Raw genomic sequence first — 22,634 nt, 5'->3', positions numbered from 1 at the left:
AAATGTATTCCTCCAGCTTTGAAAAATGAGGGCAGGGGGTAGATAAAATGAGAAGTGAAGGCAAGGCAGAATTAGCTATCAATAAACACTGCACACTGAGTGCACTTGTACCTCTAATCATTTTCCTTACCTCAACATTTAATTCCACCAAATAGTCCTTATATTTTCTCCTTACTTCTAACCCATTATAGCCAGCCACCACAGAGACAGGATTCCATATAAAATCATGAATTTACACACACTCACACACACACACAAACACAAGCTGAGCCTTTGGTGCTGTTGAAGAGAATTTAAACATTTTAAGATGTAAAATTAAACTTACATGATCTGAGGTATGGTAGAAAAATAATCATAATAAAAATTAAAAGTGCAATGAATGAGAACAATGAAAAAGAAATCCACATGTTAAAAATGGTCTATAAACATATTTATAATTCATAAACTGCATTAAAATGGTTGTTTCATATCTTATCAATTAGAAATAATAAAAGTAAGAAAATATGCTCAATGCAGAGGTACTTTTAAAAAAAAAACAAAAAACAAAAAACAAAAGCTAATAAAATATTTTTATCTCCATCAAAATATTCTTTGGAAACCAAAAATAAAAATGTATCATGTATGTTTTCTTCAGGTTGATCTGTAAAAGTCAGAAAAATACATAGTCCTCACCGTTGAACTTTCCGAAAAAGAATCCCTGTATGCACCAAGCATAAAGCAAAAGGCTTTATGTCGTCGTGAACTCCCTATATTGGTACAAAGAATTCCAGTTCAGTTACTATCAGAAAACATTTTTGTTTCAGTCAAACTGAAACAAATGACCTGACTTCAATACAGTGCAGTACATAGCTGAAGCTGTGTCCAAGAAGTTGCCTTCAGAGCACTAAAGACAGCTACAGAAACTCCTGAGGAGACTCCATGGTTTCTCACAAAACCAAAGTAAGTCTTAACCAAAGCGAAACTTGAGTCTGTATTTCACCGTGTTAGGACTTCTCCGAGGTGCGGAAAGGGGAACCTTTGGCTTGACGGGATTAGGTGGTTTTTTCTTTTCGGGAACAGTAACTGTGAAAGAAAGTTCTGGCTGCTCCGATTGCTTGAATCTTGGCAGAAAGTGGGTAGAGACGTGCTGAGGTTTAACCCGGGGGCTGCAGCCCCGTTTAGCCTTCCCTCTCTTGTTCAGGGCCACGTACCACTCCCGCCCTGTCTTTTCAGTTCTGTGTATGGCAGAGGCATAGGTATTATAGCTGTTTTCTTGAAATCGCTCCCTGAACTTGCAGTCATCTGTAAATTTGGCCTAGAGGAAAAAAAAAAAAAAAAAAAGAGGAGGAGGAAATTCAAGCAGTGATATTTTCAGCATGTAATATAAAGAAGTCTTGGACTATAAGAAAAACAAGAATTCCACTGGCCCCTGCGCTCCGACTCCATTCTCTTTATAAAGACACATTTGCCTCTTTTAAAGTTGCTTTAAAATTATTATTTTCATTTCTATATTCCTACTTCATTCATCTTTGTAATGCTTGTTGTTTACTACGAATTACACAATTATGAAATAATATCAGTGTATATTAAAATAACAGGAATTTAATATATTTAAATTCTGTTACTCTTTTTAACAAACTTTGAAAATTTTAATTAAAAATTTGACTTTTAACGTAAGATTTTTTTCCCCCTCCTAAACCATCAAGAAAGTAAATAGTACTATATTACTAAGAAACAATTGCCTGGTAAAACATGAATTCATTCAGAGAAATGGGGTCATGTTATCCTTTGAAACAAGAATAAGTTTTCAGTCTCATCAGTGTGCTTCCTGGTGCTGATAAAGGGGTAGCATATGGCCCTATTAATATTGCATGTGTTAGAGTTCTTTAGGAAAAAAATTCATCCTCACACAGTGATACAGAGAGTCTATTTGATGCCAGGAAGAAAAAAATTACCTTTTAGAGTTAATAGCAACACTTCAGGCAGATATCACTCTCTTTCCCTCTATACACACACACACACACACACACACACACACACACGCATGCACACATCTGCCCTTGAAAATGCTCACAGGACAGTGGAATAAGCAAAGAAGTAGACATTCATCACGGTGCAATTTGATAAATGGAATTATGACAGTGGTATGCAGAGGGTACAAGACATCCAAAAGGATAGAGGTGGCAGCAAAGAGGGCAGGAAGGTCTTCCTAGAAAAGGTGACTTTTGAGCTGAGTCTCAAAGTACAATGAGATAATAGTGATCAGGTGACGAGAGGTTTTTCAGGGAACAGGAATGGTGTGTTCACAGGTCATCAGGAAGCTACTATAAGCTGTTCAATGTGACTTTCACTTAGGATGCATAGAGAAAGGACCAAGGGATCAAGATGACAAAGTAGGCCAGTACAAGCTCTGAAAAGGCTCAGTGTGCCGTACTGAGGAAGTTGAATGAACACAGCATAGGGGAAGAGCGCAAGATGGTGCCAAATAGACCTGCAAACAAATGCTAGTTCCACCAATTGAGTTCTTAGCTTTAGGCTCCTTATTCACAATACGTGCAGCCATAAGGCTATTGTGAGAATCAAAACATTTTTCTAGGAAAAGGATCTGGAGTTTAGCTTTTATCAAATACAAGAGTCCATAACTCCCAAAGAAGTAGAATTCCCTATCCTGGACTAGGTTTCACAATTTCAGGGAGGACCATTTGTACAAATGTCCTGGGCTTTGGAATACCAAGTATCTTGACCCATATATATGAACTGCTACTGCTGCTAAGTCGCTTCAGTTATGTCCGACTCTGTGTGACCTCGTAGACAGCAGCCCACCAGGCTCCCCCATCCCTGGGATTCTCTAGGCAAGAATACTGGAGTGGGTTGCCATTTCCTTCTCCAGTGCATGAAAGTGAAAAGTCAAAGTGAAGTCACTCAGTTGTGTCCGACTCTTAGTGACGCCATGGACTGCAGCCCACCAGGCTCCTCTGTCCATGGGATTTTCCAGGCAAGAGTACTGGAGTGGGGTGCCATTGCCTTCTCTCTAAATACCAACTCTAGTATTCTTGCCTGGGAAATCCCATGGACAGAGGAGACCGGCAGGCTACAGTCCATGGGGCTGAAAAAAGAGCTGGACATGAATTAGTGACTAAACAACTATATATATATATATATATAAAATATATATATAAAATATATATTTGCTTATATATATATAATTCTTTATATATCATAGAGTTTCCTTCAGTTCAGTTCAGTTCAGTCGCTCAGTCCGACTCTTTGCAACTCCATGGACTGCAGTACACCAGGCTTCCCTGTTCATCACCAACCCCTGGAGCTTGCTCAAACTCATGTCCATTGAGTTGGTGATGCCATCCAACCATCTCATCCTCTGTCATCCTTTTTCCTCCTGCCTTCAATCTTTCCCAGCATCAGGGTCTTTTCAAATAAGTCAGTTCTTTGCATCAGGTGGCCAAAGTACTAGAGTTTCAGCCTCAGCATCAGTCCTTCCAATGAATATTAAGGATTGATTTCCTTTAGGATGGACTGGTTGGATCTCCTTGCAGTACAAGGGACTCTCAAGAATCTTCTCCAACACCACAGTTCAAAAGCATCAGTTCTTTGGTGCTCAGCTTTCTTTATAGTCCAACTCTCACATCCATACACGACTACTGGAAAAACCATAGCTTTGACTAGACGAACCTTTGTTGGCAAAATAATGTCTCTGCTTTTTAATATGCTCTGCTTCAGTTCCATACTGGAACTGAAAGTCCTCTAGTTTCCTTGCTTTTCTAATAATATCAAGCTTTCTTCTGCAGTACAGATCTCAACCCTGTAATCTGGAAGTCTGAACACTGCAAAACAATCTACATATACCTACTGTTGATGGTCACATAGAATTTTTGAGTTTTGAAGGGTACTGACAATATCAGAAGACAACCAATCTCAGAGTATTTCCAATAGCACATTTATCTTACACATGACAGTCTACCTAAGTTATTTACATTCGCGTGTAGAGTATAGTTCAATCAAAAAGCTCTTTATTTGAGAGCTACGAAACTATGTATCTCAGAACCTGTCTACTGGCGATTCCTTTAACTGGGTTTTTAGCAGGCTATAATCTAGTGTTTTAAAGAACCATTGTCTATGGCTTTCTCTCATCACATCCTAACCTACTGGCCCACACCTAGGACAAGGGTGCAATGCTGACATTCCTTTAGAAGAGGACACATTTATTGTTCTTATTGGCTTTCAATTAAAAAGGCTTTCTTACAAACCAAACATAGATTTGTCAACTTAGCTCTTAAAAGGACGTCAATGCTCTCCCATTCAATTAGATAATCTCAAAGTTTTATTGTAAAATAAAATCTATAGTCATGTGGTAAAAGGAGAAGAGGGCAGCAGAGGATGAGATGGTTGGATAGTGTCACCAACTCAATGGACGTGAACTTGGGCAAACGCCAGGAGACAGTGAGAGACAGGGAGGCCTAGTGTGCTGCAGTCCATGGGGTGGAAAAGAGTCAGATACAACTTAGCAACTGAACAACAACAATAGTCTTCTGGAATATTTTCTGCTACATAAATGGATAAGCATTTCAGAAAGGTGTGGAAGATTTCATTAAAAAAGAGTAGCACGTATATTCATCCTGCTCAGATTTTTTTCTTAAAATATGTCTGAATAACATTTCTAATGTATAGTACATTATACTTTGACTTGACTTCTACCCCTGTTTCACACACACACACAAAAATCATTTTCCTGAAATAAAGATAGCAGTGATTACTTAATTCAATTTTTAAAAAGTGTACTGTATAATTTAACCTTTTTCCCCTAACAGTGTCAAAGAAAATAAAGAAGAAACCTGTCTTTTTTTTTTTTAATTAATGTGGCCAACAGACACATATGCATACACACACCCACCCAATGTATTAACCTATAGCAATTTCTATAATGAAAATCTAATGATACTGCCCTCTAAAATTATTGCATCTAGAAACTTTCTCCCTCTCCCCCACCTCCGCTCAAGATTCATGTTCTTTCTTAAGAGAAGCCTTTGCCAGGATGACTGTTCAAGCTCCAGGTTTTTCAGGAGCCACTTAATTGTCACACGGGGTATAGAGACAGAATTCTGAGGACCCACACACTACCTGTAGGCCCTTAGCCAGTCCAAATTTCACACTGAAACAGAAGCAACGGCAGTCAGACTGTTTTGGCTTTCTTAATTGACTTCTAACTTAATGTTTTGTCTGAAAAATTCTTCCAGCTACAATGGAACAGAATCATTTGAAATGAACATTTCAGTGAGTTTTTTTCATCAGGAGATCTAGTTTCTTCTGGAGAAACTGACTGTTCCTGTCAATATTCCTGGTCCTTTTCAGACAAGATGGTAAACCCAAGCAGTGCATGAAAATGAAAGTGAAGTCGCTCAGTCGTGTCTGACTCTTTGTGACCCCAGTGGACTGTAGTCCACCAGGCTCCTCCATCTATGGGATTCTCCAGGCAAGGATACTGAAGTGGGTTGCCATTTCCTTCTCCAGGGGATCTTCCCGACCCAGGGATCGAACTGAGGTCTCCTGTATTGCAAGCAGATGCTTTAACCTCTGAGCCACCAGGGAAGCAGTACATGGCTATCCTTAATGTTACCCATTAAACATCTCTATAGCAGAGTCATCAAGCAGCAGACTTATTTAAATGTACATTTGCCGTCATACAATTTTAGATAATAAATCTTCCAGGCTAAGTTTAACCTTTGAAATTCTTTTAGAATTATAAACACTCTTTTAGCAAAACATATACTTTTAAAATAATAGAGCTGTGGTGTTCTGTGATGACCTCAAGGGATGGGATGTGGGGGTGGGAGGGAGTCTCAGGAGGGAGGAGAGTCATGTATACTTATCGCTGACTCATGTTATTTTACAGCAGAAACCAACACAACATTGTAAAGCAATTATCCTCCAGTTAAAAATTTAAAAAATAAATAAAAGAACTGGATAATTTCCCTAGAAAAAGTGAAGTCACCATAAAGACTTTATCTACAGTTCAAGTGTGAAGTAGAGAGGTGAATCAGATTTCAAATAAGCTACTGAAAACAGAATGGACATCACCTTCATCCTCCCACCATCAGTCACTACAACAAAACCAATCATTAACATGTTCATAAAGAACCCCTATCTTTGTTTCTAATTCATTATTTTCTGAATTTATTCAATAGATGTTTATTGACTATATATCACATCCCATACACTGCTGGTTGCCATTTTTATGAAGAAAGACAATTTAGATATGGTTCTGTCTGTGTTCTTTGTTTACTTAAATTATCTGTGTTTTTCTCTTTAATTTCTCCTTGATTTTGCAAGTGTAAAAACAAGTTACAGTCAACAAGCCAAAACTGCAAAATTAAAAATGAAATGTTTAAATTGGCTGATTTCTACATAATTTAAAATCATCTTAATTGACAGAACAAATAAAAACTAAATTACACTACTTTTGCTTGAAACTATGGAAATAATTCAGAGGTGGGGCAACACAGTGCTGTTAAATAAAACAAGAATTTTGGGCTTAGGGGAACACTTTGCCTTGATTCTACTCATCTCTTCACAGGGAGAGGGCACACAGTGGATATTTAAAAGAAAAATCAAATTCAGTTCAGAGAAAGTTATATTCCAGAAAAGAACAAGTCTGCTTAATTGAAATCTGAAGGTCAATTAAACCAGAGAATTCTTTCTGAAACAATATTTTTTAAAAACCTTCTAAAACTTGTTAATATAGTTTTGTTTCTTAGTCAACATGCTCTAAGATGATTGAGAATCTTATAGCAAGTGAGCTGAGGGCATGTTAATAGGGTCCCAATTCTCATTATGTGCAACTATCAAAGTAAATACATGATGTATGAAAGAAATGTATAAAGAGGATTAAATTCAGGCTAATAGCAAAGCCCTAGAGTATAAACCCTGGAGTCTGCAGGGTATTTAATCAACTGTAATTCTTTATTTCACTTTTTATTTGATTTGCTTCTTGCAAAACTTTATAAAGTTAGGTAATAAATACAAAAAATTAAAATGTTATCAAAGGCTATATAATATTATTAAATAATTAAACTATTCTTATAGGCTGTAGTCAATGCAATTATAGACCAAATTGTGCTCTAAACAACACTTTCTTGCTGCCTGCATCCCTGCTTCTGGTTCCTCTATGTTCTTTCAGTGTGTTTTGGTTCCCAGTACTACTCATGCCAATGGGACTGCCCAGGTCAGGTGCCCTAAGCCCAGGCTCTTTTGTACAGTTGTGCAGGATGTTCCCAGCACAAAAGTACCAACCTCTGGTAGTGAGTGAAAGCCAAAAGCCAGACCCTGCTCCAACTGCTCCCAAGCAGAGAACTCAAGAACAGGGCAGCACGCACCCTGAGGGTTGCCTCCTATTCTTTACAAGCATTGTATGGGTCAGTTGTAGGCAAGCCATGCTATCCCCAGAGCTTGGCCATATTTCCTGCTTAGCAATCACTATCTGGCCATTCTGTGTCTCAAAACTTCAGGCTGAGCAACCAAGGGAATATATGTGAGTGCTCAGGCATGAGTTCTCAGCCCCTTAGTCATGTCTGACTCTTTGTAACCCAATGGACCGCCAGGCTTCTCTGTCCACGGGATTTCCCAGGCAAGAATACTGGAGTGGGTTGCCATCCCCCTCTCCAGGGGAATCTTCCTGACCTAAGGATCGAACCCAGGTCTCCTGCATTGAATCAGATTCTTTACCATCTGAGTCACCTTGCTCAAAAGAGCTGGGCTATTGAGGTCTACCATGTGCCAGGGGTTTTACATATATTATTTCATTGTCACATAATTCCACAACGATTTGGATGCTATTATCTGATTTTCCAGCCAGAAAAATAAAGAAAATAGTTCCTCTAAATCCCCACATTTACCAAATGCCAAGGTAAGCCTAAGACTTAAATCTCATCTACTGAATCCTACATTCAAGCTCTTTCGGTAACAAATCCAAGGGCATCTCCTAGGCTTCTGTACATTACTACCTTGTCCTAAAGTTGCTCCATGTTAAAATACTGGTCAAAACAAGTGCCACTCCCCAAACCACCGGAGACATAGAACACCATCTCTCACTTTAGGCTGAAATGGATCTCTGAAGCTACAAGGCAATTCATTACATGAAATTTTTCTCAATAAAATAGAGCTTCAGTGTTGGGAAGATCCCCTAGGGGAAGGCATGGCAACCTACTCCAGTATTCTCGCCTGGAGAATCCCCATGGACAGAGGAGCCTGGCAGGCTACAGTTCATGGGATCCCAAAGAGTCGGACACAATTGAGCACAGCACAGCCAGATAAACATAGTGTGAAATTAAGGGACAACTGACATTTACTGCAAAGGTAGAATCCTGAACCCATTTTTTTTTTTTTTAGCCTGAGTTACTAGGTACTCAATATTACTGTGTAAATTGAAAAGTTCTTAGAAAATAGGGGTGCTTCCCAGGTGGCGCTACTGGTAAAGAACCTGCCTGCCAATGTAGGAAACATAACAGACAAGGGTTTGATCCCTGGGTTGGGAAGATACCCTGGAGAAAGGCATGGCAACCCACTCCAGTATTGCCGCCTGGAGAATCCCACGGACAGAAGAGGGGGTGGGCTACAGTCCATACGGTCGCAAAGAGTGGCACATGACTAAAGTGACTTAGCACAGCACAACACAGAGGATAAGGGAAGTTTCTATTCAATTCCTTTACAGAGGCCAATAAATTATTTTTTTAATGATGATGATAACCATCACTCAAACCTTCATTTCTCCTTTCAATAAACATGCCCAGCTCTGGGGCTGCAGACTCCTCCTCACTCTGCCCCCAGCTCAGGAAGTCCAGTCCAGACTCTCATCCTGGGCAAGCCAGCTGGCACCCTCTGAAACCAAGAAAGGAGGCTTTTCTAGTCCTTGCTCAGGGCTGATCAAGCATACATTCCATGCCTGTTTCGTAAACTCTGCAATTAGCTTTCCTTCCAAGCATGATCCCCTAAAACCCTGAGAAACAAAAATAATTCCACCACATGCTTCTTTCTGTATGTTTAAAATAAGCTAAAATGTTTTCCCCCAACAACCAATGGGTGATCACGTATAGTTTATGAAAAAATGACAAATTCATGATAACCACTTTTTCCAAGATTTAGATTTTTAAGGGGAAAAAAAACCATGATGCACGAGAAGGATCTTAAAAAATTACGAGATTATGACCATTGGAAATCTTTGCTTTCAAATTAAGTTCCTTGGGAAAAGGAAAACCCAGGACATAAGAGGCTACTGTACGCAAGACGAGTTGGGACCTAAAGGAAAAAAAAAAAAAGCCAATAATGAATGTGATTTGAGGCTAGTCTAAATATCCGAGGGGGGTCACAGCTGCCTGACCCCAAAATCAGGAAGAGGAGAGAGGAGATATAGGATCATGAAACAGCTGCATGAGAGCAAATTCAGGAAGATCTGTTCTAACATTAAATGCTGAATACTTTCCAGGAACTATTCTAAATGTTTTATATGTATTATGTCATTTAAAATGCTCCACTATCACCCTGTATTGTTAATTTAATTTTCTTCCTTTTACAGCTGATAAAGCCAAGGAATAGAAAGATTAAGTAAAACAACACAGTTTAAGAATGACACAATTTAACTACCTCTCTTACATTCAGACCCATCTCAGATAAATCCAGAAAGGCACTGTATATGAGACTCTGGATAAAGACAACCAGCCTGAGAAGAGAGCAAGAACAGAGTGAGGAGGGAGCATGAACAGACAGGCAGGCAGAGAGAGAGACCGAAAGAGAAGGGTGTTCAGCCTCACCTAGTACCTAGTACCTGGGAATAAGCGGAGAAAGGACAGAGGCCACAGTGAAGGTTCTGATTAACCCTCAAGGCTCTTGGGGAAATAATTACCTCGTGCTTCTCTGAGTGATTCTCAAGGCATCTTGAGAAGAAGACGAGACACCTTCATCCTTGTAACGGATGCTGAAAAAAACCTGCACACTAGGGATCTGACTGCATTGTCTATTTAGGGTCTTCCAGTTAAAGGGCTCAGGCAGAGCTGCGTGGAGATTAATATGAGCGTGTTGGTTGACTGAGTGCACAGAGCAGAGCACACTGAGATGGCTGAAGGGCAGATAAAACTTCTTTTACGGAATTAACAAACTTAGCAAACAAAGGAGGTCAGCATAAATGTTGCCTAAATCTGAGCTCTCCAGGCTGATAATACTGTTCACCATCTTCCTGTCCACTGACCATGAAGCATTTTCTAAAAGAAGATTTTCTGTGAATGAAACAGATCTCCTTTCTCTTCCGGAAGTATATCCTAAAAGAGGTTCCTGATGCAGCTCCTCATCGCACTGAATAACCAACATTTACAAAACAGTGTGATAAGTTTCATGGTGCACCCGTCTCTTCCTTTCTAGACTTTAAAATCAGGTACAGGAGACACAGAAGCAGATGGGGGAAAAAGATCCTCCCAAAGAGCTTGGAATGAGAGAGAAAAAGAGAAGAAAGCAAAAATAGTCTAAGGATGAACCACAGTATTCACTCTTTAAAATGTAGCATAAAAATATTATTGAAACATGCAACTATTAATTTCCATAAAATAATAGCTGAAAATAGTGTAAATAGTTTCAAATGAAACAAAATATCTTCTTTCAAGCTAACTTTTCCCTACCAAGCATTATAGCATTTACATGGAGAGAGAATTTTTAAAGCATGTTATTCTGGTTCAAGTTTTTGTTAACTGTGGTAACTTAGGAAAATATTTAACATCTCTGAGACTGTGGCCCCACCTAACCAGGTAATGAGAGAATGTGCGTGAAAGAACTTTGAAAGAAATATACAGATATTTTATCTCTACCTAGTAACTAACTTTTAATAGTCTGATTGTTACTATATAACACAAGAACAATCTACTATAATCCATGAATATTTCTCAACATACTATGGGTTTACTTTCCCCAGAATTACATGAATACTTTACATTTATAGTTCACACTTACTTTGTAAAGAGAACCCCAAAGTTACTCTTCATTAATTTAAAATTTTTCCAGTTGTATTGAGATACAATTGACGTACAACACTGTGTAAGTTTAAGATATACAACATGACGATTTTATATAGCTATTTTTTGAAATGATTATAAAGTTACTCTTTAAATGCCTCTGCACAATTATTAATTTAAAGCAATTCACTAATTATACATTTAATCCTGAAAGTGTTAGGCATTTTAGCCTTTTTAGTGGTGATGAAACTTTGTAAGTCGAACTAAATCAAATAATTATATTTAAAGTTATAAGAACAATTTTTCAACATGTTTAATTAGTAACTAAAAAGAAGAAGGAAATCATCTGGCATACAACTAATAAACATTAGGGCTAATACTATATCTAAATTCAACTTCCTTAAAAATAAGTCACTTTATAATTTAATTAGGTTTCTATCGAGACAAAAAGTGCTAATAAAAGCTCAAATAAGAGACAGTGGGCTTGGACAATTGGTTTAAAAAAAATTCACATAATCATAGGGCTTAATTTTTTATCTACAATTCAGCTCAAAGTCATCAGAATGACTTTTATATCAAAGAGCTTCAATGAGTGACAAGAGCAAGGCTTGCTTTGTACTGTTTAAAAGTCATTATTCCATGAAATAACTGTTAGCCTGCCAAGATGAGAAAGAATAACAGATGCTGGTTTTGCATTATCTGCATTATTTCGGCCAGCCTTCCTTAGACATTTGGGTCAAGTTTCTGGAAATTTGTTACTTGCATTTGACAGAGGAATCATGTATCCTAACCTCTCAGTTTGACCTTTCTAATTGGCATCCATTTGTAATACTTTGCTTGCTGCTACAATTATCCTTAAGCTGGTCCAAGGTAGTCTATTTTTTGCATGTGCTAAGGCTTGAATCAGAATATTTTAAAAATTAAGATTTTCACCCAAAATAAGCAAACCAATAACAGAAATTTTTTTCAGAATTGCATATTATTGTAATGCTTAGAGTTTGAAGGTGTTTCAATCTTTAATGACCAAAGTAGATAGAGGAAAAGTTATTCAGTGCAGAAGCAATTGATGATTGTTTTCCATCCTGTATGTGGATTTTTAGAAGTCAAACATCTTTTTAAAAATAAAATGGCATGTCCTGCTTTCCATAGCAAAACTTTGTCCCTTAAAATAGGTTATAAACCAGAGCAATTATCTTATGAATATTATAATTTGCTAGAATAAAATAATCAGCTCAGAAAATGAGATAAGTAAATCTAGTTATAACTCTTGCAATGGATGATCGAAGAGGTTAACAAAGATTTAATAAACTGAGATTATAGTAGTTTATTGTATTTAAATTTGAATTATCTAATAATAGATAATATTTATTGAGCACTTACATTATACCTTCTATTGTTCTAAAAAGCTTTGTATATATTATCTCATTTAATCCCCAAATAACTGTAGAAATAGCTTCAGTTTTATGATCTCCTCCAAAAGATATTAACAAGCCACCTTTAGATGCTAGAGAAAGGAAAACATAAAGTCTTAAACATTAAACCAAGTGAAATTCTCTTTCAATTTTTTAAAAGTCTGTAAAGCAGAAATCATAATTAGTAAGTTTCAACTGACTGCACTCGATTAAAACTTCCTATATACTTTGAAAACTGGAAAAGTCATATTTCTCCAATTTAATAAAAATTAAAGTGAATAAGGATTAAAGGAGTAGCTTTAAAGAAGAACTGCTTTTTAAAATGATTTAGTGTGACAAAACTTAGTACAGCACAGACAAAGCATAAATAACTTTTTAAGGGCTGTGCACACACACTAATACTAATGAAAGAATCTCTCAACGGGAAAGTTAAGCTAAACGTATTTTACTATCTTTAAAACACTTAAGTGTTTCCCAAGTAATGAGCATTTTCAGAACAAAGCATGGAAATCTATAATTTATAAATTGATTACAAACTGTGTAACTAGTCCAAAAAAAGTGTTTAAGAGCGCAGAATCAGTCTTCATAGCTTTAAGAAGTAATTGTTTTTGATACAACAAAAACTACAAGATGAAATTGTCTCAAATGAAATTTCTCTATTAAAGGTCAAAATCATCTCATTATTGGTTTCTTCCCACCATACTTATTAAAATAAATATGTGTTTTATTACTTAGACTCCATTTTTGACATAATAAGTAGCTTTTAAAATTAAGAACATGATCTACTGATTACACAATCACCATCAGTATGTAAATTTAATTTATAATATATAGTATTTCCATAATATTTCTCCTTACTTGGACCACTATTAAGACATAAATAATGACAATCACTTAGAGAATACTTTTTTCAAATAAACTTATTCTTAAACCTTTTTGTGGATTCTATATTATCTTTTCAAATAAATAAAATATTTAAATTATTACTTATAAAAACACATACAATTCTCTTGGTTTAATGGATACATAATCTTATAAAAATGAAAAACATAAAGTTCTCTGGGCAAATTGTCTTATCTATCAATTTGGAAAATCACTCATTCCATTTTATACATGTAAAATCTCTGTAACACCTTTAACAAATATAAAGTGGTTCTACTTACACTTGCATGGAGTTTTCCTTTTTTTGACATCGCTAAAAATTTGTTGCTGAAAACTCCTCGTATTCCTACAATCCCCTGAGACACAGCAAATATTTCCAAAATACCTAGGATGACAGAAATCCCAAAATAAAACACAGACTCCTCTATATATCATTGTGAAGATTTAAATTTCTACAGAGACTCTTTCCATTCTTTATTACAGTGAGTTTTTTGTAAGTATTTGACATCCTTGTTTATTGTGACATTTATTGTGTAAAAGGGAAAAAAGGTTTGGGACTCAAGTATTCATTTAAAAAGATAAATTTCAAGGTTCAAAATTTAGTTGTGCTTCATTAGTATTCATTTCTTCCTAAAAATGATGTCACTATTAGTAATCAGTGTTTGGCAGAAGAATCTTTTCAAATTCTAAGGAAATGGAAAAGACTTTTTAAAATGTTTTACAAAATAATTCTCATGCATTGTTGCTCTGTCAAAGATAAGACAGTACATTGAATATTAAAGCACATATAACTGCACTCAAGATTAATATAAATCATTGGAAGCCTTGAAAACAATATTCAATTAAATAAAAAAATCCCTCTTCTCAAATGACCATAATTACAAAAGTACAAATCAATATATATCATACCCTATCATTTAGTGGTTGCTTATTTCAAGATTACACATAACAAGACACTGAAAGCACCATAGATAATTTGGGGTTGTTAGCTCAATGAAGTGTTTGATGGATTATGGTTTGAGACATCTTGCGTTTTGAATGACTCTCCTGGAAAAAATTTCATGAGGTATTTTATTATGTTATCATTTATATTTGGTATTTCATAGTGAGAATTACCAAGTCTATGTCCCTCTGTCTGCTATAGTAATTTGAAAGTTCACATCCACTGGGTCAAAAGAGTTGCACACCACAGTTCATAGAGTATTTTTAAGAAGCTGAAACTCATAGTCTGTATATAATTGGAATTCCTGCCTGTTTACCATAAACTCATATGTAATGCTAAATGAACAAGAGAAAAGCATAGGGCTTTTTGTTAACCGCCTACATCAAATTGCAAAAAAAAAAAGATAAAATAATATTATTTATTAAAGCTATAAAGGGACCTGCCCTGGAAGAAAGGAAGGAAGCAAGTGGGAGTGGAAGGGAAAAGGAAAAAAATATCAATATTTCAATCTGTAGTATTTTAAGCATACATTCTGGTTAGAATATTTCAATAGGACTCTGTTGAATAGGGAAGTTCACCAGATTTTCTTGACATAATAATCCCCTCCTGCAGTATTTGAAGTACATATAAAATTATTCAGTATACAAGAAGCAGTGTATTGTGGATACACATGTATAAAATACATACAAACACATTTATGAGTATCTTTATAGAGCACTTAAATGTTGCATAATGTGATCTAATACCTATAATTGTAGCAAATCCTGCCACTTATTTATTCAATTTCATTTTTAAAAAATACTTGAACAGAAAGTTCATAGGGAAACTATTGTTCTTGTGAATAAGTGTTCTTAGCCTGGAGTAAATAAAACACATCTCAAGAAAACTACCACTACCACTTTATTAGTGGGTGTTTCTTTAAAACGAACTCCCCCAAATCTAAAAACTATTAGAAAGGAACTACTTTTGCTTTCAGGAAAAAAAAAAAAAAAAACTCCTAAAAAAAAAAGAAAAAAAAAAACACTGTGTCTTAGGAATTCTTTTCAAAATGTTTTCAAAATTCAATTTATAATAGATTTTATGATACAGACTAATTGTGATGCATATCCAAAGACTTAGAAGCATTATCAATTTATCAAATAGTAACAAAGCACACAAAATGCTTTGTAAAGATAAATTTACTACACAATGTAGTATGATAATAATATTATTAATAAAGCATGATGAGAATATCTGATGCAAAGTTAAATTTCTATCAAAATTACCAGGTAATATTGAAAATAGCATTAATGATTTTGGATATTTCGGAGATGGTGAATACAATTGAGAATACTATGTAGACATCTGTTAAAAAATGAGACAGGGAGAACACAAGAAATCATCTATGTGTAGAATGACAGATACAAAACAGACAATGTGGAGTTGGTAGAAAAGACTTGATTGTATGTTTCCCTTGATTAACTCCTGGCTCTGCGTTGGTAAAGGTTTTCTGTATTATTGTCTGGAAAATCACCTGGTTTTATAAATGCAAATCTATTGTGTATTAGTTGGGGGAAAAATTTCTCATTAATTCTCATGTGTTTGCAGGTTAACATTTAAGAGGTCAAGACAAAAGGGCTCTGTAAATCTTTGTTTAATGGGAAACTGTTTTGTTTATATAACTGGCTTCTGACAACATATTCTATTTTAAAGAAAGACCCATTTTGACTCAACTCATTTCCCAACTGCATGTATATGTTATATAAAATTTGCATTATAATAAATGTTAAATATGGGGAAGATGAAACGATATGTGTGAAAGTGTTATTTTATTACATACTACTACATGGCTTCTTTTCTTGTAAGTTCCAGTACAAAAAAATGATATATTGCCTGAGAATAAAAGGATTTTATAATTTTAAGAAAATTATATCTAATTGAAACCTTGAAAATGATTTTTCTACAAAAGTCATTCTATTTCAAGTTATGAAGAATGAAGGAAAGAAACATTGAGTTAACTTTGGTATGATGTTCTAAATTTTAATGTAATTACAGTGTACTATTGAGAACACTGTTAAGATTATAGTTTTAAAGTCATTTCAACAGTAATTTCACAATGTCTTTTTTCATAGAATATTGGAGTAGATTCTTCAAGCCCCACAATTCAACCTCTTTCCCCTCACCTGCCTGAAAAGATCACAGGCTTATTGATTTTCATGCCAAATCTCAACTCATTAAAGAATTCTAAGTATTTTAAACCTATGTGCACTAAATCACATGTATATAAATTTCAGAAAGCATTTCTCTAAAATTGATTTTTTTTCAACTTTAGTAATTTCTGTTTAAGAGTCAGCAATAATAAATTTGATAGGAATTTGCAATTCCCATGGAAGCCCAAATGGTAGCCCAAAGAAAAACTGGAAGTCCAAGTGTCTCAGATTACAGTTAGTGAATGTTTGTAAATTGGATTGCTTCTTTGACCATCTCACTACCTCTCTTCCTTTTCAGGATACTCCACGTGTACACGTGTATGAATATATGTCTTAGTAATCCCCTGCTATTTTGGTCCTGCGAGGGGAATGGGAAAGGGAGAGAGATCAGTATAAATTAATTCACATTAAAGTACAAATGACAATGTGTTACCTTTCCTAAGGTGCTCATATTTAAGAGGATCAAAAGTAAAAAGCAGTGTTAAACTGAAGGAATTATTCTCTCTTGGTGGAATTCTGGGATTGACATCTAGGTTAAAGGATGCAGGGATTCAGAGTCTCGCACTGCTTAACCCATTTACAAGCATTAGGTGTTCATTACAAAGTAAACTTATTCCCATAAGAAAATCTCTATCTAGATTTGTTCACTTAGTCCCCTCTAGAATTTTTAATACAATAAGACTCTTATCAATGATGTTTGATACAGTTATGTAGACGTCTCCCTTTTTTCTGTTTTATCTGTGAATAAGATACACAAATATTCCATGTATTCAGAAGATTTCAACAGCCCATTTGAAAACTCCCAAAGATAAATCATTTAAAACTAATGTTTCTCTACTTGGCTTCACACAGCAACAAATATGACAAGTCATTATGAAATCCGAGTCTTGAAATCTGAGTTTAGCAGTCTTCATTAAGTTAGCAAATTTGCCACTTGAGTTTTTCCGTATAGATTCTGGTTTATTTGGGCTTCGGGGGGCTATATAAAGGTTGACTCTGCATTAACATCAAGGTTGACAGTAGATTCAGATTTTTAAAAGCTAGCCAAAATACATGACTGTAATCTCCATATTTTTATGTGAACAGTCAGTCTTTGTGTAGCTATAGCCTTAAGCTTTTGCTCCCTGAACTGACAGTTACTTGATTGCCTCTTCTTCAGTGGCCCAAGATAAGCCAACAGAAGCATTGTATTGAAACTAAACTTGAAAATGTAGAGATTAAAGGAAAGTTTTGTTTTTATTCAGTAGTGGAATTCTATCATCTATCTTGTCTTGCCCATCTTCATCCTTCCTTAGCGTTTCCTTATGATAAGAGTTTATGTGCAACGAGCTTGATTCTTGTCTTTAAAACTTGGGATAACTCTTGTATGAGAAGCTAAGACTACATTAAGTGGTATACCTTAACTAAACAAATTATGTTTCAAAATCTATGGGAAATGTACTTTTGATAACAAAATAAAAAATATTCAGGGTTTGCAAAAATTTTAATGTCAAATGATAGTCATGAAACATACACGCATATATATTTCTCTCTTCTGACAAACATTACAGAAAATTATGGAGTTTAGAAGAACCTGTTAGAATGCAGTTTCATGGCAGAGTTTTGACTCTTTACAGAAGTAACAAGTTGTGTCACAATAATGTATGTTTTCCATCACTGCTAACTCATAGACAGTAAAATTAGATGATGAGGTAAAACTGATGTATCCTCCATGGTTCTCATGGTCCAAGCTCTTTCAGCGTATCTTAAGAGATCTGGGCAAATGTTTCCTCATCTACTCCAACCAATAGTCCATAAACAACTCCTGTGTTTACATATGTACCAGGAAACCGTCATGTGGTATTTTCAAAGAGGTCTATGACCAACTGCAATTGGCACATCTTGTTTCTCTTTCACAGCTACTTAAAGACAGAGATTCATTTTAAACTTTCAAATTACATGCTATCCTTTTAAACATGACATATTTCATAAATTCTTCATGGATCAATGGTAGCAAAATCTTATGATACAGTGCATGACATTGCAGACATCACAAAGCTGAAAATCACCATGATTTAAACAAATTATACTTTCCTCTGTGAGAAAAACCTATAGAAGGCAAAGGAAAAAAAAAAGTCCCAACTAACCCAATATCAAGTAACCAGAATATCAAGCTTGCTGAGCTAGGTATCCTGTGTTGGGTACATGAACAAATGCATGAGTGAATAAGTGAACTGATTGAAAGCCAAGCAAAAGATACAGACTAAACTCTGAAAGGCTGTTATAAACTGGAATGAATTAGGAAAGCGTTAGTTAATTTAAGAAAGTTTTATTTAGGCACTTTTATTTAGTTTTGCTTAAGAAACAAAGCAGCATTTTGTGTCTGTTCTTTGTTAGATATCTTTCAAAGTGGATTTTAAAATAAAATGTACCTTGGAAATCAATACCAGCCAATGTCTTCTTTAGCTGAATGTATTCTCTGTTGATCTGTTCTCATTTTCCTTTCTATGCTTTTCTATAACTTCCCCTCCAAAAGGCCTGAGCTGCAAAAAATCTTTGTCTCTTGCGGTTTCTTCCAAGAGAAGAAGGTAAATACCGTGGGAATGAGTCTGGTTTTCAGAGATCCCTAGCACACCAAAACCCACTCCAACACCACCTTTTACCCATCCTTGGATCCAACCTGCGGCTCCTTGCAGGTTAGCTTTGAATCTTCCCTTGGCAACACAGAAGTCATTCTCTGTTGAGGCTAAGTTTGGGGATAAACTACAGGAAGAATGGGTTTCCCTGGTGGCTGAGTGGTAAAGAATCCATATGCCAATGCAGGTGATGTGGGTTCGACCCCTGGGTTGGGAAGATCCCTTGGAGAAGGAAATGGCAACCCACTCCAGTATTCTTGCTTGGGGAATCTCATGGACAGAGGAGCCTTGTGGGCTACAGTCCATGGCGTCTCAAAAGAGTCAGACACAACTTAGCTACTGAACAACAGGAAGAACAGAATAGAAACAGTGCTCCTGTAAGAGAAAGGGGAAAAGATTATACCACAAGTGGGGAAATGAGCTCTGATGTCTGGTGGAAGGAGAGCTGGGTGGGACCAAATGAGGACAGATGGAAATAACACTTGCTTAGACATAACATTTGCTTACCCTGAAATCTCCGGAAATTCCCCTTCACCCTAATTGACCTTGCCTTTTATCACCAAATATGGCCAGAAGTTTAACGAGTGCAATGAACCTTAAAACACAGAAGTAGGCCCCTCGGACTTCCCTGGTGATGCAGTGGATAAATGTCCACCTCCCAAAGCAGGGGACAGAGGATCAATCCCTGGTCCGGGAAGACTGCATATCCCCCTGAGCAACTAAGCCCGGTGCCTCAACTACCGCACCCACACACTGCGACTAGTGAAGTCTGCACTCTGCAACAAGAGAAATCGCTGCGATCAGAAGCCAATGCACCACAAGAAAGGGTAGCCCAGGCTCCTGAAAGTACAGAAAGACTGCCACTGCAAGGGAGACCCAGTCAAAAATACATACATTCTTTAAAAAAAATAAAACACACACACACACAAAACAGTCCCCTCTGAAGAGCGTGTGGGAGGCCCTGGCATTCGCTCGGGCTGACGCGGAAGGCCCTCTCTGGGGTTCGGTGCTCCGAGCCACCTCACCACGGGCAGCACAGCAAGCTGAAGGCAGAGGCGGTAGGAGCACTCAGGGGCAAGGGGCAGGCGTGGACCCGCTCGCGTTCCACTTCCCGCCTCCTGAACTCCCGAGAGAGAGCTTGCCAGCCGGCCACCCCACCTCCAACCCCCCGTGGGGGTTGGAGCTGCCAGCCTTGCAGTGGCGCCCCCGCTCCTCTGGAGCTTGGTTAAGAAGAAATCTGTAGGGTCATTGGCTTGAGGCAGAGAAAGTTAAGTACACCTGGGAACCACCAGGCTGACACTCCGGGCCGGATGACTGTGCGCTGTCTCCTGGCCTCGTTTCCGCTCTCCCTGGGTCCCTGAGGCTGGGGCCGTGCGTCTATCTGTTGGACCAGCCCCGGCTGGAAGAGCCATCTGGCCCTACCGAGGAAAACGTCCGCAGAGATGTCCCCAGTCCCACACATCTTTCCCCTCTGTTGCCTTGGAGAGACAGTGAGAAGAATCAGGAACCGCAGTGATGGTTTGGAAACTCAGAGTGGAAGGGAGGAGACAATGAAGGAGGGAAAGAAAGAGAGCTAAACTAAGAAGGAAATTTTTAAACTTGGCTTAAATTTAAAAACCCACAAAAATTTCACCTGTACCGAACTGAACTGGCTCTAAATGTTCTCTAAAATACAGAACCTTCCTTTAATTGTCCTTGGGGACAAAAGGCCGGCCACTCTTCCTCACAAGGTCTGGTCATGGTCTTAAGATACTAAACGTTGCTAAACCCAACCCCAGAATTAATAATTCGAATGTCCATCACGTTTCCCTCTCGAAACGTGTCCGGTTTTCTAGATCACTGTCTTCTTCCAATGAGAGAACGTCTGGTCTCCCGTCTGATATACCTATATATCCCATATGTATATGATGTGCAAATATGTACGTACCTACAAGAGACATATACAGATACACACATATATACGCACACACATTATGTAGCAATTTGGGGTTTGTGGTAGCGGTTGTGAGAGGGGAGTATGTGAGATTTGGTTATTTTTAAAAGAACTGTTCAGTTATGGGCAGGTAAAGGGGTACACTTTGCTGCCCAGTGAAAAATGCTAGTCTGGTAAACAGAAGCAGAAGGTAAACAGAAACTAAACAAGGAAAAGATTTTTGGTTTTGCTCCGGGCACGGGTTGGAGCTCCTCTTTGGGACCAGAGCAAGCTGGAAACAAGGTGCCTGTCTGCACCAGCCTCGGAGTAGTCTGTACCTCAGGAATCGCCATTCCCCATCCCCACGAGACCGGTAAGTGTGTGCGTGCCCCCCAGACGCACCTCCAACCCAACCCTCCCCGCTGTTTCGAGGGCCGGCTGGATCCCAGTGGCCCAAGCTCCGGAAGGTGCGCTTACAGCCCGGGCAATAACCCGCGGTCCCTCTCGGTGCTCCCGCCACCCGCTCAGGACAGGTTCTGGAGGAGAGCAAGCAACTTACTTAACATATTGGCTTCGTGGGAGCCATTGACTTTGCCATCCGGGTAGATCTGCAGATGGAAACCGATGCCCACTCTGCAGTAGAGGCTGCCGGTCCGGCGCCCCGAGGGGCTCCACTGGAAGCTGCTCTGCTCCAAGCCGCTTCCTGGGCCGCCCCGAGAAGCCGCGGAGGAGGAGGAGGCAGGGGAAGAAGAGGAAGACACGGTGCTACTGCTGCTCCGGCGGCTGCTGGCGCCTCCCGGGTTCCTCTCGGTGGCAGCCGGTCCGGGCTGCCCTTTGGGTGCGAGGCGCTTCTCCCCTTGAGCCCAGGCGCTGAGGATCAGGTGGCTAAGGAAGAGGAGGAGGAGGAAGGACAAGCTCATGCTTCCAGCCGCGGGGGTCCTAAGTGCATCTTGCAGGGTTGGTTCTGGGCTCCGTAGCCCCCGCGCGGCTGCGTGCCTCTGGCGCTGCCCCCCTCGCCGCACCGGGTGGACATAGCCTCGGGGAAGAGAGAGAGGGAGAGAGGGGGAGAGAGAGAGAGGGAGGCCACCCGAACGGATCTCGGCGCTGGCACTGGGATATTTATAACGCCAGTGATCTCACTGCTCGGTGCACGCCTGCGAAGCTTCCCCTCACCCGCCGCTTTGTGTACTCTCCGGCCGGTGCGGGGAGGGGCGGGGGTGTGGAGGAGGGAGGAGATGGGAGAGGGCGAATGGGAGGGGAAGCCGGGCGGAGGGAAGCTGCACCCCGACGCCCGGCGCGCGCGCACCCGGGCCACGCACCCCAGCAGTTCTCACGCGCCGCACGGCCACCTCCACTCGAGCCAACGCGGCGCCGAATTCAGCCCAGCGCGAGCCCCCGGACTCCTCCAGGGGGCAGCCCCTGGGATGGGGGCTTGAAATGCCGAGTGAGTGAGTTCTCATCCTCTCGCACCTCCGCAGAACGCTGGCGTCCCAGCAACGAGCCCTCGCCTACCCAGTATCCAGTCTCCAAGTTCACTTCCCCGGTGCCCAGCCGACCCGACTGTCACCACCCCAGCCCCTGGGGTGCCTCGGGAACTGCATCCCGAGGGGGATTCATCCCGGCGTGGGGGAACCCCCGCCCGTGCTCCAAGTGTTGGCCAAAACCAAACAAGGATTCGAAGCCCAACTTGGGAAGG

At 38.8% G+C, this 22,634-nt stretch overlaps 1 protein-coding gene across 2 annotated transcripts; it reads right to left on the bottom strand.

Annotated features, from left to right (window-relative positions):
• Window positions 1-277: 277 nt before the first annotated feature.
• On the bottom strand, window positions 278-22,141 carry FGF5 (fibroblast growth factor 5). 2 transcript variants are annotated; one of them, XM_069595044.1, is made up of 3 exons: window positions 21,498-22,141; window positions 13,561-13,664; window positions 278-1,294 (listed from the first exon to the last, which is right to left on the bottom strand). In XM_069595044.1, the coding sequence occupies exons 1-3, from the start codon at window positions 21,856-21,858 to the stop codon at window positions 947-949; spliced, it is 813 nt and encodes a 270-aa protein (XP_069451145.1). In that variant the 5' UTR covers window positions 21,859-22,141; the 3' UTR covers window positions 278-946. The 2 variants fall into 2 exon arrangements, with proteins under 2 accessions (XP_069451145.1, XP_069451146.1); XM_069595045.1 differs by lacking the exon at window positions 13,561-13,664 and having other exon boundaries at window positions 21,498-22,125.
• Between the last annotated feature and the right edge of the window lie 493 nt (window positions 22,142-22,634).

The sequence above is a fragment of the Ovis canadensis genome, chromosome 6 (genome assembly GCF_042477335.2).
Source record: "Ovis canadensis isolate MfBH-ARS-UI-01 breed Bighorn chromosome 6, ARS-UI_OviCan_v2, whole genome shotgun sequence".
Lineage (NCBI taxonomy): Eukaryota > Metazoa > Chordata > Mammalia > Artiodactyla > Bovidae > Ovis > Ovis canadensis.
This window is presented reverse-complemented; position numbering and strand designations above follow the sequence as displayed.

Excerpts from the sequence above, each read along its gene's own strand:
- FGF5 (XM_069595044.1), bottom strand. The coding sequence starts at position 21,858 with ATGAGCTTGTCCTTCCTCCTCCTCCTCTTCCTTAGCCACCTGATCCTC. Across the intron at positions 13,665-21,497 it reads CCACGAAGCCAATATGTTAA|GTATTTTGGAAATATTTGCT; the intron begins GTAAGTTGCTTG and ends CTGTCATCCTAG. Across the intron at positions 1,295-13,560 it reads AAGGAAAACTCCATGCAAGT|GCCAAATTTACAGATGACTG; the intron begins GTAAGTAGAACC and ends TTTTTCCTCTAG.